Source organism: Anomaloglossus baeobatrachus, chromosome 11 (assembly GCF_048569485.1).
Source record: "Anomaloglossus baeobatrachus isolate aAnoBae1 chromosome 11, aAnoBae1.hap1, whole genome shotgun sequence".
In the NCBI taxonomy this organism is placed as follows: domain Eukaryota; kingdom Metazoa; phylum Chordata; class Amphibia; order Anura; family Aromobatidae; genus Anomaloglossus; species Anomaloglossus baeobatrachus.
In genome coordinates this window covers 49284361-49304250 of record NC_134363.1, presented here as the reverse complement: position 1 = coordinate 49304250, position 19890 = coordinate 49284361, and the positions used below count along the sequence as shown (strand labels likewise).

The following is a 19890-nucleotide window of genomic DNA, read 5'->3' as shown; positions in this document are numbered from 1 at the left end:
TCACTGCCTTAAGTCTGGAACCCATGGACATCACCAAACGTTGGGTTTCCTCCTTCTTAATGCTTTGCCAGGCCTTTACAGCCGCAGCCTGAGCTGGCTTCATGAGGTGTTTTTCAGCAAATGTAACTCTGGCCTGTCTATTTTTGGAATTGATGAATGGTTTGCATCTAGATGTGAACCCTTTGTATTTACTTTCATGGAGTCTTCTCTTTACTGTTGACTTAGAGACAGATACACCTACTTCACTGAGAGTGTTCTGGACTTCAGTTGATGTTGTGAACGGGTTCTTCTTCACCAAAGAAAGTATGCGGCGATCATCCACCACTGTTGTCATCCGTGGACGCCCAGGCCTTTTTGAGTTCCCAAGCTCACCAGTCAATTCCTTTTTTCTCAGAATGTACCCGACTGTTGATTTTGCTACTCCAAGCATGTCTGCTATCTCTCTGATGGATTTTTTCTTTTTTTTCAGCCTCAGGATGTTCTGCTTCACCTCAATTGAGAGTTCCTTAGACCGCATGTTGTCTGGTCACAGCAACAGCTTCCAAATGCAAAACCACACACCAGTAATCAACCCCAGACCTTTTAACTACTTCATTGATTACAGGTTAACGAGGGAGACGCCTTCAGAGTTAATTGCAGCCCTTTAGAGTCCCTTGTCCAATTACTTTTGGTCCCTTGAAAAAGAGGAGGCTATGCATTACAGAGCTATGATTCCTAAACCCTTTCTCCGATTTGGATGTGAAAACTCTCATATTGCAGCTGGGAGTGTGCACTTTCAGCCCATATTATATATATAATTGTATTTCTGAACATGTTTTTGTAAACAGCTAAAATAACAAAACTTGTGTCACTGTCCAAATATTTCTGGACCTAACTGATATATATATATATATATATTATAAAATATATATATATTGTATACTATATACTAGAAGGTGGCCCGATTCTACGCATCGGGTATTCTAGAATTTACGTATTGTGTAGTTCATGTATGATTTTTGTTATATATATATATATATATATATATATATATATATAAACAAAAATCATACATGAACTACACAATACGTAAATTCTAGAATACCCGATGCGTAGAATCGGGCCACCTTCTAGTATATAAAAAGGCCCAATGTAAAACTCAGTTCTTACCATGTTGAGCTTTACGTGGGATTTTGTCCCAAGTTATGCGGGATCTAGAGACCAGATAACAAAAATTTTACATTTTAAGGGCGTAACCCTATAAAAATAGACATATTCTGGTTGTATAATGATTTACAGGAACCTGAGATTGACCTTTATGATATTTTTCTTACATTGTTACTCGCAGCCATAGTTTTACAATCCAAACCTTTTATAAAGGAATTCTTTTTTCAAGTTTATTGCAAAAGTTTTCACAGTTTTTAAAGACTTACATTAGTAGCTCTGCCCTTGAATAACACGTCAGTGTAAATATTGGTATAAACTTGACATCAGATGAGAGGCGCTACGTGACGCTCCTTATCTCCTGTGCTGACCACTAACGGGCTTAAATGTAGTGATTCACTGTCCATTTATAAAGAGGTTCTTCAGCAGCAGCGGCACAGCAGAGATATTCCACTGCAAAAAACACTCAAAGCAATGACCCTTTGCTTTTCTGTGTAAAAAAATAACTTCTTGTGGCTTTCGAGTGACTTAATCACGTCAGGTTTCTAAAATTCCAAAGGGTTAAAATAAGGAACATTCCTCCTCCTGGCATTTTCCGCTCAGAAGACGCTCTGCACGTCACATTAAAAGTCAATGGGAAAGCTGAAAAGACACCATGGCGGCATTTGGAATGTTTTGCCATTGTCTTTGCTTTAAAGAAAAAAAAATGCAGGCAGTTTTTTCATTATTCAGTGGAGTAGAAAAAAATAAATAAATAAAAAATAAAAAAAAACAAGACATCACAGAAACAAGGAAAGGGCGGATAGGGGGAAAGGAAAGGGCGGATAGGGGGAAAGGAAAGGGCCGATAGGGGGAAAGGAAAGGGCCGATAGGGGGAAAGGAAAGGGCCGATAGGGGGAAAGGAAAGGGCCGATAGGGGGAAAGGAAAGGGCCGATAGGGGGAAAGGAAAGGGCCGATAGGGGGAAAGGAAAGGGCCGATAGGGGGAAAGGAAAGGGCCGATAGGGGGAAAGGAAAGGGCCGATAGGGGGAAAGGAAAAGGGCCGATAGGGGGAAAGGAAAGGGCCGATAGGGGGAAAGGAAAGGGCCGATAGGGGGAAAGGAAAGGGCCGATAGGGGGAAAGGAAAGGGCCGATAGGGGGAAAGGAAACGGGCCGATAGGGGGAAAGGAAACGGGCCGATAGGGGGAAAGGAAACGGGCAGCTAGGGGAAATGGAAAAAAAAAAAAAAAAAACACAACACCACACCAGAGTTTACTGAAGCATCTTGTGCTTGAAAAACCCAGTGTGTTCACTTCAGTTTGAAAGGCATTGTGTGCACATCGCCTTAGAGGAGTTGAAAGTAGGGTTTTTAAGTTTTCATTGCGGCAAATGATGAGGGGGAAGCGATCATGTGAGCCACTATTATTAAAAAGAGGCACAAAGGGGGCACCAGTTCACTTTGGAAGCACAAAATAGAGTAAAATTTCAATATTGAGGTACCATTTTAATGTGGAGAAATAAGAGTTTCGGTGGTACCTACTACAGCGGGCAGTAAAAAGAAATGGCCCACTATTGTATGTGGATGCCCAATACGGGCTCTATTAATGCACAGCTTCTAAAATCATCCACTACATGCAGTGAAGAGGCAATGTCCCTTCTCTGTATCAGCAGACTAGGCCAGTCAGGCACCCGAGCCCAGAGTAGGCCAGTCAGGCACCCGAGCCCAGAGTAGGCCAGTCAGGCACCCGAGCCCAGAGTAGGCCAGTCAGGCACCCGAGCCCAGAGTAGGCCAGTCAGGCACCCGAGCCCAGAGTAGGCCAGTCAGGCACCCGAGCCCAGAGTAGGCCAGTCAGGCACCCGAGCCCAGAGTAGGCCAGTCAGGCACCCGAGCCCAGAGTAGGCCAGTCAGGCACCCGAGCCCAGAGTAGGTCAGTCAGGCACCCGAGCCCAGAGTAGGCCAGTCAGGCACCCGAGCCCAGAGTAGGCCAGTCAGGCACCCGAGCCCAGAGTAGGCCAGTCAGGCACCCGAGCCCAGAGTAGGCCAGTCAGGCACCCGAGCCCAGAGTAGGCCAGTCAGGCACCCAAGCCCAGAGTAGGCCAGTCAGGCACCCGAGCCCAGAGGAGGCCAGTCAGGCACCCGAGCCCAGAGGAGGCCAGTCAGGCACCCGAGCCCAGAGGAGGCCAGTCAGGCACCCGAGCCCAGAGGAGGCCAGTCAGGCACCCGAGCCCAGAGGAGGCCAGTCAGGCACCGGAGCCCAGAGGAGGCCAGTCAGGCACCGGAGCCCAGAGGAGGCCAGTCAGGCACCGGAGCTACACGTGTGACAGACAACAAAAACTCTGCCTATAGTTTAACCTGCGGCTAACGAATACCCAATAGTGAAGTTAGACACAGCCTGGTTATCTGCATTAGAAGCTGTTCAGTAAATAAATTTGTATGTATATTGCATGTTCACTCTGATTAATCTGTAACCTATTGTATTGCTTAATTGATCTGTCTTGTGTCATATCCTAATTTGTGTAATAAATCACATTTGTGAGTTACCACTGGGGTTGCCTTTGTCTATGCTGTTGCATCCTCCGAACCTGAACTTCAGTGCAATCAATCATCTAGATTACCTTAGACCTAGAGACTTCTCCTGTCTTGTTTTTAGGCTTGTGCATATTCTAAATGGTCACCTACTTTATAGAAAGGTGATAGAGATTATACACACACACACACACACACACACACACGTGGCGCCCTGGACCTCAGGGGTCACAGGTAATAACACCTACCACATTATACACACACCCCCAATCCCCTGTGAGGACACACCCGTCACCCAAAAGGGAGACCTGATGCCTCCCTCAGGGCAAGTAGGGCACACCAGGTGGGCAGCGTCAGGCGGAAAGACACGCCCACTGAGGAGACTACTGTCCTGAGGCAGGAAATACAAGGAGTCGAGTTGGAGAGAACAGTGTAGAGAGTGACAGTGACAGGAGTTGTGGAGCTGTCAGGGACCCGGGTTGGAGCCTGGGATCCCCGTAACGTCAGGCAGGTAGACGGTGGTGGCCGTCTGCAGGAGTACCGGTACAGCAACCGGCGGAACCGGGCAGAGGTTGGAGCCCGCCGGCCCTGAACCGGGAAGTCAATCGTGTATTGGAGCACCAGAAACCAGGTACTCAGACCCCGTCCTAGCTTAGAAGCCACTGAGTTTAGGCAAACTGACTGATTGCTGGCTGGACCTCACGGGTTCATTCACACCCAAAGTCCCAAAAGAAGGCAAAAGCCCACAGATACCGGGTGAGAGCCACCGCCAAGGGCCAAACATCCGACGGGCCAGCACGTGCGGGCAACCGAGGGCTCCTCCGGCAGTTCAACGCCGGGGAGCGGGCTACTGTGTCGCCCTGGGCAAGCCAGGGGACACAGGTCACAACACCACCACACCCCACACTCCAGGTAGGCACACCAATGCTAACCAAAAATCCTTGTTGCCTTCCTCCAGGAGTCTGATGATGCACACCAGGGGGTGGGCCAGGCGGTTGGCTCCGCCCACCAAGGAGGTCACAGCTCTGGAGGCGGGAAAACCAGGCAGTCAGCTCAGGGAAGAGCTTGAGAGAGGAGTCTAGTCAGGGAGGAGGAAGTAGAAGGAGTGGAGGAGAAGCCTAGATAGGGCAAAGGTAAACAACAGCTAAGTGAAAGTGAAGGAAGTAAAGTGGAAAAAGAGAAGGAAAGCCTGGAAGGTCCAGCTTTGTGTAGGGCCAGATCAGCAAGGTCAGCGACGGCGGTGACTGTCTGGAGGGGGACCGTTTGAAAGTTCCTGGAAGGACCCCGTTGGCTGTGTGCCCGGTGGTCTGGAGCAGTGTTCCGAAGGACAGTCAGCACCAGGGCAGGGGCCTCTCGGACCCCGGCAAGGCTAGGAGTCGCCAAATTTGCCGAATCCGTCAGTGAAGGGGACGTAGATCCCCCAACAACCAAGTCCCGATTGACGGCAACAGCCCAACCCGAAGCAGAGAGACACCGCCACCGCCAAGGCACCAGTTTCTCAGGGCCAGCGCCTGCGGGCAAAGTGTAGAGCTCCTCCGGCCCAGATTGCAGTCGGGGAGCGGGTAACCGGAGGGAATCCACCGCTACCATCAGTCAAAACATAGGTGCAAGGAAGAGGGACATCACCGTCACCTACCGGGAGTGCAGGTGCAGCCGTCTGTGGGACCGTCCTACCAGCCGTTTGGTTTACCGTACAAACTATGTCCATGTCTCAGGCTGAGTGAGTACCACAGTGCCGCAAGGCACAGCGCTGCCCCCGCGTCCCTGCGCCCACCAGGCCCCGCACCTCCTTCACCACCGGGCCCCGGGATCGCCAACCCCTACCCACGGAGGGGCAACACAACACCTGGCTGCTCCGCATCACCATCCCCGGGATCCCCGAATTGAGCAGCGGTGGTGAAATCACCACAACCGTGGGTGGCGTCACGAACTATAACAATCCCCCACACCCAACCACAAAACCCCCTTTCAATCACGGGCGAGGAGTGTCGCTCGAGAGACCCCGGGATCCGGCCCACCGCTCGAGCCACCACTGAGCAGCTGCCGGACCCGAGCAGAAGGGGTGAGCGTAGTGTGCCGATGTGGCGCCCCTGACCTGGTCAGGCACCACTGAGTACTGCACCCATGCTGGGGACAGTACAATACAGGTAATCCAGAAGGCTGACCGGGGTGTGGAACACAGGCGCATAGTGATCAGGTCTCACACATGTACCCATGAGGGGACCCCTGGGGATCCCAGGAGGGGGCTAAGCCTATACCTCCACTGGAATAGTGGCAGGGGGTCAAAAGCCTCCATCTCCTCTCAAGGGGTGTGGTGGAGAGTCTGGTTGCTAGGTGGCGTAGGCAAGAACAGGAGAGGAGGGGCAGTGAGTCAGTTAGAGGAGAACTCCAGAGGGCTCAGTGAGGAGCAGACCTGTGGGGTTGATGCTGTCTAACAGCGCCCGCGCAGTGGCTACTGACGGGGGAGAACGGTCAACTAGGAGTGCTACCTGAAAGCCAGCTTCAGCTAGAGAGAAAGCACGGAGTGGGAAGTAAGGAGACTGCTAGAGAGCACCAGGCCCAACCGGGCGGCAGATCCCGAAGCGAAGATAGATCCAGCTTTCTTCTGCTAAACCTGCCGGTGTGGGGCTCTCAAAGCCCACACCACAACACCACAAAAGCCGCAGCCACGTAACCGCAGTGAGGGCCCATAGGTCACAGGAGGCAAGCAGCTGGAGTGGCCTGGTCCGGGGAACAAGCAAACGGCAAACAAAAGGGGGAGAGAGGCTGCAGCATCTTCCCTGGGTGACCCCCATAGGGACTCAAAGTCGGGGTCACCCCAAACCTCCAAGGGCTAAGGAAGGCGAGTCAGTAGTCACCCTCATAAAGTCAGCCTGAAGGATACCCGGTTCCCATCTGGTTCATCCCAGCTACGCCCGGGCTACTCACCCTGCCATCAAATGTGAGTAAAGCCCTTGAAAGACAGTTCTGCCTGTGTGAGTCATTCTGCGACTTGTGGTACTACAAACCTACACAGGGCCCTGGGGCTTGCCTCACTCTCAGGAGGCTACTACATCCGACTGCACCCACCATCAGCCCTAGGCGTCCCCTAACCTGCAGTGGCGGTCCCCACTGACCGCAATACTGAGAGTGGCGTCACGATCAAAACCGAAGATTCCCTACCTGTGACCAGCACCAGCCGAGTGGAGTCCCTGAAGGTAATGCACCGACACTACACCTGTGGGGCTTCACATCTGGCGTCACGAACAGGATAAGGACTAGACCTGTTCAGACAGGTGACCATGTGCCTGGGCGGTCCGCTTGGAAAATTGGAAGCGCCGCCATATTGCCACCATGAAAAGCGCGCTGAAAAACAACAGCAGCCCGCGCTGGAAGAAGTTACCGCCCACGAAGAGGTGTGGCTACCCAGAGATCCCCTGCAGAGTTCGGAGCTTGCCAGCAAAGAGAGCGGAAGCGTCCGGAGACGGCGGAGCAGAAGAGAAGCCAGCAGCTTGCTAATGAAAATGGCGTCTGAATGCAGAGACCCAGAGCCAGGCTCCGCTGCCTGGTGGTGTCGGGAGCTTGCTGAGTTCTGCGATCAACTGGAAGCCAGGGTCGGAAGGCTGATCAGAGAGGGACGCGAGGAGTTCCTATGGATGACCGCGGCGGTTCGGGCCTACGAGGAGAGAGCCGCGCACCGAGTGCCAGATCGGGCGGTGACAACTCAGACCCCGATGCTGCCAACGATGGGTGAGTCGAGTGATGCCCCGGCTAGCGCAAGTGCCCCGACCCCTACTGCCACGCCTGCGGTCCCTGAAGAGGCGCCCGGCGCGGCGACGCTGAACCAGGCCGCAGCCACGCCAGGTGCGGCCCGCCAAGACCCGGCCGCCGCAGCGATGCCCTGCTCGGCCCACCAAGACCCGGTCCCTGCAGCGATGCCCAGCCCAGCCTGCACAGACCCCATCGCAGCTGCGACGCCGATCCAGGCCGCCGCCATGCCAGGCGCGGCCCGCCAAGACCAGGCCGCCGCCATGCCAGGCGCGGCCCGCCAAGACCAGGCCGCCGCCATGCCAGGCGCGGCCCGCCAAGACCAGGCCGCCGCCATGCCAGGCGCGGCCCGCCAAGACAAGGCTCCCCAGGTTCAGGAAGTCCCTGCTAGGCAATCCCTGGTAGGTGAGGACTCCGCATACTGGCAGCTAAAAGCCGACCTGGAAGCTAAGTTCCCACGGGAGATGGTGGAGCGGTACATGCTCCCTCCGCACACCCCGAAGAGTATCCCGACAGCTCCTGCAGCAACCACGGCAAAGAGTTCCCCACCTGGGCCGACAGAAAGAAGTCCATCCCCAGCACTGCTACCCAAGGAGTGCCAGGAAGAACTAAGGGGGGGAGGAGGCCAGGAGGTTGAGGGGCTGACTCCAGAGCCATACCCAGAGCCAGAGATGCTGCCCTATTCTCGCTGGGATGAGGAAGACCTGACACCATCTGCAGAAGAAGAACTGCCCAAAAGCCTTACCTGGGAGTTTGTGAGCTGCACCCTACAGAATCCAGCCCGTAAGACACACCGCAACAGAACGCAACTATCCTCTGCACCGTCATATCCAGAGCAGAGAGAAGTCACCGTCAGAGACCTGCAAGAAAAACGAGCCCTGAGAAGGTCCAAAGCCCAGGCCAGAGGACCCCTTTTCAGAGGAGTAGTGGAGGATTTTAATCTGAGAAGTGGATATGGATTCATCGTAGCACCTGGTATCAAAGAAGGGATATTTGTCAACAGAAGAGATGTGAGAGCTCATCTGCCTCGAGGACACCCTAGCAGAAATCTAAAGATGGGAGATTCAGTCCAGTTTACTATGCATCAAGGCGAAAGAGGATTGTATGCCCTGGACGTAACACAAAGTCCTAAAGAAAGAGAAGGAAGACAAAGCAGAGAAAAAGAACCTACGGATGAGACGACCACAGACGACGATAAAGAGCAGGAAAGCAGCAGGTGCCACCGCCATACAGGCTCAAGCCCTGGTAAAGAGGAGTAAAGTAAAGTAAAGTAAGAAGTACAGAAGTTAAAGTTTTGAAAAAGTTTGTTTTGCAACGTTCTCAAGTTCAAGCATGTGCCCACAAAAACTATTGTGAGAAAAACCATAAACCTTAAGGCTATGAACTGGCTATAGCCACAAACTCTCGCAGTGTAAATAGTTACACCAGAGGGCACCACCGCCACCAGAGTCAGCCTGTTTAGGGGCTTGGCTCGTCTGCAACCAGGAGGAGCCCGTCCGTATATAGGGCCTTGGCTCACCTGCAACCAGAGAGCACGCCTGTTTATGGGGCCTTGGCTCACCACCACAAAGAGGGTACCTGGTCAGCACCAACTGTGGAGGCCGCCTCTACATCCTGCCAGAAGAGGCTGAAGGCGCGGATCCACCAGGCCAGGTATACCCTGAAGACCACCAGACCATGAAAGCCGCCTCTACATCCTGCCAGAAGTGGCTGAAGTCGCGGCCAACGTGAAAGGGTTTTGGGTGGGTTAACGGACTTGTGGGTGGAGGGTGGTGATGTATGGTACCTGGTGCTTTTAAAAATGTTTTACATGTTTTAATGTTTTATGCATTTTAAAATGTTGTCTTGCAGCCCGAGGACGTGCTGGTGATAACTAAGGGGGAATGTGGCGCCCCTGACCTGGTCAGGCACCACTGAGTACTGCACCCATGCTGGGGACAGTACAATACAGGTAATCCAGAAGGCTGACCGGGGTGTGGAACACAGGCGCATAGTGATCAGGTCTCACACATGTACCCATGAGGGGACCCCTGGGGATCCCAGGAGGGGGCAAAGCCTATACCTCCACTGGAATAGTGGCAGGGGGTCAAAAGCCTCCATCTCCTCTCAAGGGGTGTGGTGGAGAGTCTGGTTGCTAGGTGGCGTAGGCAAGAACAGGAGAGGAGGGGCAGTGAGTCAGTTAGAGGAGAACTCCAGAGGGCTCAGTGAGGAGCAGACCTGTGGGGTTGATGCTGTCTAACAGCGCCCGCGCAGTGGCTACTGACGGGGGAGAACGGTCAACTAGGAGTGCTACCTGAAAGCCAGCTTCAGCTAGAGAGAAAGCACGGAGTGGGAAGTAAGGAGACTGCTAGAGAGCACCAGGCCCAACCGGGCGGCAGATCCCGAAGCGAAGATAGATCCAGCTTTCTTCTGCTAAACCTGCCGGTGTGGGGCTCTCAAAGCCCACACCACAACACCACAAAAGCCGCAGCCACGTAACCGCAGTGAGGGCCCATAGGTCACAGGAGGCAAGCAGCTGGAGTGGCCTGGTCCGGGGAACAAGCAAACGGCAAACAAAAGGGGGAGAGAGGCTGCAGCATCTTCCCTGGGTGACCCCCATAGGGACTCAAAGTCGGGGTCACCCCAAACCTCCAAGGGCTAAGGAAGGCGAGTCAGTAGTCACCCTCAAAGTCAGCCTGAAGGATACCCGGTTCCCATCTGGTTCATCCCAGCTACGCCCGGGCTACTCACCCTGCCATCAAATGTGAGTAAAGCCCTTGAAAGACAGTTCTGCCTGTGTGAGTCATTCTGCGACTTGTGGTACTACAAACCTACACAGGGCCCTGGGGCTTGCCTCACTCTCAGGAGGCTACTACATCCGACTGCACCCACCATCAGCCCTAGGCGTCCCCTAACCTGCAGTGGCGGTCCCCACTGACCGCAATACTGAGAGTGGCGTCACGATCAAAACCGAAGATTCCCTACCTGTGACCAGCACCAGCCGAGTGGAGTCCCTGAAGGTAATGCACCGACACTACACCTGTGGGGCTTCACACCGACACCCTCCTCCCCGCCCGCGACACTACCACTGTCCAGGCAGAGGAGCCGAAAACCCACAAGAGGTGCAAGGGAAAGGGGCCACCATCAACCTCACAGGGGACACAAGCAGCCGGCTGCGGGACCCGAACTTTGGTTTACCAGTGACTCTGAGTGTGAATTAATCGTGAGCACACCAGTGCCATCCGGGCACGACACTGCACCGCAGCACGGCACCCTGCACCCCGACAAAAATACTGTCAGCAGCTGACTCTCTCCCTCCCCACCGGGCCCCGGGACACACCGCCCCTACCCACAGAGGGGCTAACATCTAGGCTGCGGCCGCAACACCGATCCCGGACGAGCCCACCTTCACTCCATCCGCAGCGGTGGTGCATCCCGTCACCACGACCCGTGCGTGGCGTCACGACCCGTAGGATGACCACGTGGCCCACCCGGCTGTGCGCCTCGTTCCACACAACCACCCCCCCATTGCCTCCCCTCTAACAGAGCGACGTGGCCCCCGGTCCGGAGGCGCTCGTGCCACCGACAACCCGAGCCCGGACCTCGAGCGGCTCGGCCTGAGCATCGGAAAAGCGACTGGGCCCCTCTCAGGGCGGTACACACAAACAGTATATAACATTCCACTGGTAAATACATAATATGCAAACAAATTAAAAAGCAATCCGGTAAGGAGTAACGCACCGGCCAGGTCTGTTGTCTTCTATATACGTGGTACATGTTTTCTTTTTAAATAATTTGGGGATCCAGCTCTGTAAATAAAGAAAAACAGAAATTAGATTTTGATAATTCAGTCATATTTCATGATTGTCCTAGGAAAAAAAAAAAATAAAAACGTTGCCAGGCTGATTAAATAATAAAATGGATAATGTGCTAGATGTGCAGAAAAGAACTTATCAGGAACCCAAGTCAAAGGTTACAGCCTCCCGTGTCCATCACTGAGTCACCGGTGTGATGGAGGTGTGACGGCTCCGCATTCAGGAGCCTCACCCTCTACATAAACAGTTTCACATTTTACTGCGAAAAGCCGGATTCTTTGTATACATTGATTACAAATGTGCTGGTAAAATAATAGATCCCGCGCCACGTCCTGCAGGTCTAATCCATCCCCTCCCCATGTTATCTCTACTTTCTTTACAGAGTGTATGTGAAGGGTTGTGGTGCATGGAGAATCTGTGGGAAGGTGCTAGAATAACCTGTCCGCTGCTAATCTCACTAATGGAGGAAGCGCGAAAATCTTATAGAAGTAATAAGAAGCTTAGAAGAGGTTATTAGAGAAATTAGAGGATTCTGCACTTAGATATGTACCGGTATAATGATCATAGAAATGTAGATTTCCGAAAATATGTTCCTAAAAATTGATGCCAATCGAATGACACTTGCTTCCCCATGTGCTGGGATCTAATGGTCTAATAATTCAAAGGACATGGGCACACAGGCAGCGCACCGGACACACAGGCAGCGCACCGGACACACAGGCAGCGCACCGGACACACAGGCAGCGCACCGGACACACAGGCAGCGCACCGGACACACAGGCAGCGCACCGGACACACAGGCAGCGCACCGGACACACAGGCAGCGCACCGGACACACAGGCAGCGCACCGGACACACAGGCAGCGCACCGGACACACAGGCAGCGCACCGGACACACAGGCAGCGCACCGGACACACAGGTGTCGCGGGCGGGGAGGAGGGTGTCGGCACACTACGCTCACCCCTTCTGCTCGGGTCCGGCAGCTGCTCAGTGGTGGCTCGAGCTGTGGGCCGGATCCCGGGGTTTCTCGAGCGACACTCCTCGCCCGTGAGTGAAAGGGGGGTTTTGTGGTTGGGTGTGGGGGATTGTTATAGTTCGGGACGCCACCCACGGTTGTGGTGATTTCACCACCGCTGCTCAATTTGGGGATCCCGGGGATGGTGATGCGGAGCAGCCAGGTGTTGTGTTGCCCCTCCATGGGTAGGGGTTGGTGATCCCGGGGCCCGGTGGTGGAGAAGGAGGTGCGGGGCCTGGTGGGCGCAGGGACGCGGGGGCAGCGCTGTGCCTTGCGGCACTGTGGTACTCACTCAGCCTGAGACATGGACACAGTTTGTACGGTAAACCAAACGGCTGGTAGGACGGTCCCACAGACTGCTGCACCTGCACTCCCGGTAGTTGACGGTGATGTCCCTCTTCCTTGCACCTATGTTTGACTGATGGTAGCGGTGGATTCCCTCCGGTTACCCGCTCCCCGACTGCAATCTGGGCCGGAGGAGCTCTACACTTTGCCCGCAGGCGCTGGCCCTGAGAAACTGGTGCCGTGGCGGTGGCGGTGTCTCTCTGCTTCGGGTTGGGCTGTTGCCGTCAATCGGGACTTGGTTGTTGGGGGATCTACGTCCCCTTCACTGACGGATTCGGCACATTTGGCGACTCCTAGCCTTGCCGGGGTCCGAGAGGCCCCTGCCCTGGTGCTGACTGTCCTTCGGAACACTGCTCCAGACCACCGGGCACACAGCCAACGGGGTCCTTCCAGGAACTTCCAAACGGTCCCCCTCCAGACAGTCACCGCCGTCGCTGACCTTGCTGATCTGGCCCTACATAAAGCTGGACCTTCCAGGCTTTCCTTCTCTTGTTCCACTTTACTTCCTTCACTTTCACTTAGCTGTTGTTTACCTTTGCCCTGTCTAGGCTTCTCCTCCACTCCTTCTACTTCCTCCTCCCTGACTAGACTGCCTGGTTTCTCCCGCCTCCAGAGCTGTGACCTCCTTGGTGGGCGGAGCCAACCGCCTGGCCCACCCCCTGGTGTGCATCATCAGACTCTGGAGGAAGGCAACAAGGATTTCTGGTTAGCATGGATGTGCCTACCTGGAGTGTGGGGTGTGGTGGTGTTGTGACCTGTGTCCCCGACACACAGGCAGCGCACCGGACACACAGGCAGCGCACCGGACACACAGGCAGCGCACCGGACACACAGGCAGCGCACCGGACACACAGGCAGCGCACCGGACACACAGGCAGCGCACCGGACACACAGGCAGCGCACCGGACACACAGGCAGCGCACCGGACACACAGGCAGCGCACCGGACACACAGGCAGCGCACCGGACAGAACCTAGTAGGAGTGGAAGCAAAAAAAAAAAAAAAAAAAAAAAAGAGAATGTAAGCTATGCCTAAAATTGTGCCAACTGCATCAGTCCAGCTGCCCAAACTGTCTGAAGACTTGTCCTTCCTTTTGCAAAGTGTCTTTGTAATGCTGAGGAATGTGAATGCAGTTCTGCAGTATAAGGCTATGTGCGCACACTGCAGATTTGGTGCAGAAATTTTCTGCATCTCATTTGCACCGTCTGGCAGAAAAACGCACAAGTTTTTGGTGCGTTTCTGCGCCATGAGTTTTTCTTAATTAAGCCAATAGCTGGAAGATTTAGATAATGGACTATAATGACAAGCTGAAGTTTTGCTCCTGGTGAGGGAAAGTCATAGATATGGAATATTAAATTAAGGGAAGGGACGGGGCGGAAGGGGACGGGACGGACGGGGCGGACGGGACGGACGGGACAGACGGACGGACGGACGGGACAGACGGACGGACGGACGGACGGGACAGACGGACGGACGGACGGGACAGACGGACGGACGGACGGGACAGACGGACGGACAGACGGGACAGACGGACGGACAGACGGGACAGACGGACGGACAGACGGACGGACGGACAGACGGACGGACGGGACAGACGGACGGACGGACGGGACAGACGGACGGACGGAAGGGACAGACGGACGGACGGAAGGGACAGACGGACGGACGGAAGGGACAGACGGACGGACGGGACAGACGGACGGACGGACGGGACAGACGGACGGACGGGACAGACGGACGGACGGACGGGACAGACGGACGGACGGGACAGACGGACGGACGGGACAGACGGACGGACGGACGGGACAGACGGACGGACGGACGGGACAGACGGACGGACGGGACAGACGGACGGACGGACGGACGGACGGGACAGACGGACGGACGGACGGGACAGACGGACTGACGGACGGGACAGACGGACGGACGGACGGGACAGACGGACAGGACAGACGGACAGGACAGACGGACGGACGGGACAGACGGACGGACGGGACAGACGGACGGACGGGACAGACGGACGGACGGGACAGACGGACGGACGGGACAGACGGACGGACGGGACAGACGGACGGACGGGACAGACGGACGGACGGGACAGACGGACGGGACAGACGGACGGGACAGACGGACGGACGGGACAGACGGACGGACGGGACAGACGGACGGACGGACGGGACAGACGGAAGGGACAGACGGACGGACGGGACAGACGGAAGGGACAGACGGAAGGGACGGATCACAAACACTCCTAACAGAGAAGCTGCCTTTGATGCCCTCTACTTCTGTAAATAACATATGCTGTATAAGTAAGGGGGGGGGGGGTCAGGGCTATACCCACCCCTGCAGGAGTAGCTAGCACACTGCAGGCTCATGTCTAATGTATCCCAATGTACTGTGTTAGTGTAAATGGCCACCAGGTGGCCATGTGACTCTTTGGGACAGCAATCCTGGCACCTGGGTGGGCAGTCAGGGAATTAAGTAAAAGTAGGAGAGCAGCGCATAAATAGGACAGTACGAGGGTGGGAGGACAGGAGAGTCCCCAGGAGGAGAAAGAGAAGACCAAAAACATTCTAATTTGCTGATCGTAAGGGTTACCCCTTGATTGCGAACACACGGGGTCCTACATGTAGAGGACTATGGATCTGCATCCCCATAAGTGGAGTATAGTTTTGGCAGTGGGGAAGGCATCCAATTCCTGGATATGAATACCCTAAGAAATCCCTGGTGGGGCTAAAAGGTCAGTGGACCCCCTTCTCAGAAGGATAGGCCCTCGCCTAAGCACTAATGGAGGAGGGTTGCCGAACGGGACCAGTCCGAGTGCAAGTGAAACCCTGTGGGTGGGACGGACGAAACCCTAGGACTGTTGGAGTCTGTTCATGCAGTTCCATGTCAGCCGGGAGGATGAGGGACCTAGTGGTGTCAGGAATGCGGTTAAATTGAATACTGAAGGGGAGTCTGGAGGGAACCCCATCGGGACCACGAATGGTGCCAGTGTGGTGCAGAGAACGGCTGTGAAGATGAGGAATAAAGTTATGAAGAAATATGCTGTAAATATCTGGAAGATCACAAGTCAATTTATTGACTTGGAGAGAGTGAAGTACAGGGGGAACATGAGTTGTATGGACTGTTTGGAAGCCATCCTTTTAGAAATTGCGCGACCAAGTGGCACGGGGTTACCGAGCGGCTGCGCAGCAGACTGGTATCTCCTGAGAACATGACGACTACCACTGCCTGCCCAGTGTCCCCCTTTACATATACGTATACACACACCTTATCACCTTATATCACTAACTGTGTTGTGGCTACAGCATAGTAAATTCTCTCAGGCTATAGGGCAAGATTATTCTGGGAATGCCCAAGATACATAGTCACTTGCGCCAAGACACCCGTATGTGGCAATGTCACGGTCTCCTGGTAATAGTACAGCTCAAGTTCAAAGGCTGAAAATAAGACATTGAGGATTATTCCCCGTCTTTGTGAGTGAATGCTTGCAGGACTGGTTTGCCGACTTTTCGCGGTGCTGAGTCACTGATCCGGGGAATACATACTAATCCTCGGGGGGGTAAGGACTTATTCCTATTCTCACACAATTAACCGTATCCCTCGAAAGCCAACATGGTGATCACCCTGGAGACAAAACACTGGTGACCGAAGAATACACAAGACTATGAAGAGCGATGGAATATAACATGAATAAAGTAGACTTGGGTAATCCCTTGTTAGGGTTCATGAACACGAGCGTATTAATCGAGAAGCGCTATGCGATTTTTTTTTATTGGATAACACCGAGGCAATGTAGATGACCGATGTTTTTTACTGACAGTATTAGTCTGAAAATAAATGGCAGCATGCAACAATCGGACTCTGAAATGGAGGAGACTCACCCCTCAAGTCTATGGGGGTCTTGCATCCTGGTGATCGTGCAAGCACAGGAGCCATGCACACGCAATCACCTCGGGAGCTCTGGCTGTCACAGTCAGGACCGGTGCCATCTTTGGCTATTTAACCTCTCTAAATGCCACGATCAATAGCAATCGTAGCATTTAGAAGCTTGAAAGAGGGACATGGCCCTCCCTCTCTCACTTGATTGTGACTCCCATGACATGATCACAGGGGCCAAATGGTTGCCGTGACAGCAGGAGGTCAAATAATAAGCTACAATACATATAATATAAAATACAATGGCCTGTTAGACTATGCCAAGAGCATGGTCTAATGGGTGCTCTGTCAGTATAGCACTCTAATGCATGTATATTGAAATGCATTACACCGGCGATCAGACTAATAAAAGTTAAAGTCCCATAGAGGGACGAAGTACAAAAAAAATAAATACAATAAAAAATATTTTATTTAATATATAATATAATATAATATAATATATATATATAAAAAATACAAATACTTATTGCAACATCAAAAATAATCAAAACAGTTCACATATTTGGTATCGCCACATCCAGAATGACAATCTATAAATGCCACACTAGTTAAGCCTTTCATTAACCACCGTAAACAAAAATTAAAAAAAAGTGGCAAAAATTAGGCTTTCATCAAACCGCAAGTAAAAACAAACATGTTGACTACAACGCGATCAAAAAGTAAAATTTAAATAAAATTGGTATCCCTGAGAAGGTTCTCTCATCCAGTGTGAAGGAGGCAAAGCATTAAAAAAAAAAAAAAAGGGGGGAAACTTTAATTTAATTACCCAGCAAAATTCTGAGAGTCACCTGGGGGGTGAAAAATGCTCACTACACTCCTAGATAAAATCCTCATGAGGTGTAGTTTCCAAGATGGGGTCACTTGTGGGGCTTTCAGCTATTCTGCCATGTATGGGGCTCTTCAAATATGACATGGTATCTGCAATTTATTCCAGCCATAAATGGTGCTTCAAAACTCAAATAGCACTCTTTCACTTCTGAACCCTGCCATGCACCCAAACAGTAGTTTTTACCACATATGAGGTATCTGTACCTTGTTCAGTCCATTTTCTCCGGTTACTCTTGAAAATGTAAAATTTGGGGTAGAAGCAACATGTAAGTGGGAAAAAGGTTTGTTTTTTTCCTTAATTTTTACAGTCTAATGTTATAAAATTCTGTGAAGAACCTGTGGGTTCAATGTGCTCACCACACATCTAGATGAATTCATAGAGGGGAGTAGTTTGCAAAATGGGGTCACTTGTTGGGGGCGGGGGGGGGGGTGTTCCACTCTTTATGCACCTCAGGGGCACTCCAAACGTGACATGCCATCCGCTACAGATTACAGCCAAATTTGCGTTCCAAAAGTCTACTGGGCTTCCTACCCTCTTGAGCCCTTCTGTGCGCCCAAAGAGTAGTTTCCAACCACATATGGGGTACTGGCGTACACAGAAGAAACTGCACAACAAATTGTATCATCCATTTTTCCTCCTACCCTTATGAAAATGCTAAAAGCAATATTTTTTTTGGGGGGGGGAAATAACAATTTTCATTTTTTTCTTCCCCGTTTGTTTTAATTCCTGTGAAGCACCTGAAGGGTTAATACATTTTTCGGATATGATTTTAAGCAGCGTGAGGGGTGCAGTTTATTAAAAAGGAGTCACTTTTGGGTATTTTGTATCACAGGTCATTTGAAAAGTGAAGTGGTCCCTAAAAAAAATTGGTTTTGTAAATTTTATTGGAAAAATGAAATATTGCTGATAATCTTTTAACCCTTGTAACTTCAGGAAATAATGTTTCAAAAATTGTGTTCATGTAAAGTAAACATGTGGGAAATTATATTTGTTATTTTGTGTGACATAACTGTATGGTTTAAGGGCATAAAAATTAAAACGTTTGAAAAATTGAAAAAGTTTTCAAAAATGTTGCCAAAATTTACCATATTTTCAAAAATTAACGTAAACATTTCGACCTAAATTAACCATTAACATGAAGGACTATGAGTCATGAAAAAATAATCTCAATCACTGGGATCCACAGTTAATCCCGCATAAAGTGACACTGGTTCAAATTGTAAAATTTGGCTGTAAGGAAGGTGAAAACAGGGTTCGGCGGTAACGGATTGCACATGGATGACAAGTGAGAATAAAAATTTGTCCCACTTTTCCTGGATGAGAATCAAACAGATTTTTTTTTTTATACTGTCGTATGACCAAAGCCTTAGGAAGACCCCCTTTCGATAAATTGTGGTTTTGGCAATATCCTACATAATCAAAGGAAACAAAAAGAAAAAAGAAAAATAAGCTGAAATCTGTAGGGAAAGTCTCCAGCAAGTGTTCAATATTCCTGCAGCGCCCCCGCAGGAGACCTAAAGCATTACACAGACCTCATATCCAACAAGGGAGAACATAATAATGCATTTTTTTAGGATATATTTTAGGAAACCAAATGTGGCGCCCTGGACAAGCCAGGGGCCACAGGTAACAACACACACACACACCCCCACCCCCCAGCAGTTCACAGCAGACATCCCCAGTGACACTTGGTTTCTTCCTCGGGCTCAGACAGAGACACCAGGTGGGTGGAGTCAGGAGATGGAGACGCCCACCCAGGAGTTTAGCTGGCCTGAGGCAGGAAACAAGCCCAGTCAAGTCCAGGGAGAGGAGGAGAGAGAAGGTCTGCAGGGAGACAGAAGCAGACAGGGGCCTAGGTTGGAGCCTAAGGCCCCTGTGCAGAGAGTGAGGCAGACGGTAGTGGCCGTCTGCGAGAGCCGGGAAGACAGTTGGTGGAACCGTAGGTAGCCGGGGCTGGGCGGTGGCCCACCGGTACTGAATCGGGGAGCCAGCTGGAAACCGGATTGCAGGAGGAGCATGCTCGGAGGTGAAAAAAAAAAAAAAAAGAGGACTTACATTACCAACCTGGGGTCAGGGGAAAACACCACAGCCGCCTGTGGGACCCGTCCATCCAGCCGTGTCTTTTACCGAGAACTGTGTCATCATTACTGGCTGAGTGAGTACCACCGTGCCGTGCGGCACAGCGCTGCCCCCGCGACCCTGCACCTCTCCAGGCCCCGTAACCCGCCTGCCAGCTCCAAAACCCTCCACGGGCCCCGGGACCACCAACCCCCCTACCCACGGAGGGGACATAACAACCAAGCTGCTCCCTGTCACCGCTCCCAGGATCCCTGTCCAGAGCAGCGGTGGTGTCACAACCTCACCACAACCGTGGGTGGCGTCACGGACAATCTCCCTTACCCAACCCCTTTTTACTGTGGAGCCTGGGATCACAGACCGGGTCACGCCACCGTGATACCCACAGAAGTGACCTCGTGGCCCGGATCTGAGTACCCCTTATCCACGGGCGTCACATTTGGCGTCACGAACAGGATCCTACCACTCTGCAGTTTGGTAGAGGTGCGCCT

The 19890-nt window shown here is 52.4% G+C and overlaps 1 protein-coding gene across 2 annotated transcripts in view; it reads right to left on the bottom strand.

Annotated features, from left to right (window-relative positions):
* Positions 1-19890, bottom strand: part of TRPM4 (transient receptor potential cation channel subfamily M member 4) — a 142034-nt gene that overhangs the window by 64986 nt on the left and 57158 nt on the right. For both annotated transcript variants that reach the window (XM_075329098.1, XM_075329097.1), the window contains exon 2: positions 11118-11185. In XM_075329098.1, coding sequence (XP_075185213.1) covers positions 11118-11185 — 68 coding nt within the window. The remainder of the gene's footprint in view (positions 1-11117; positions 11186-19890) is intronic.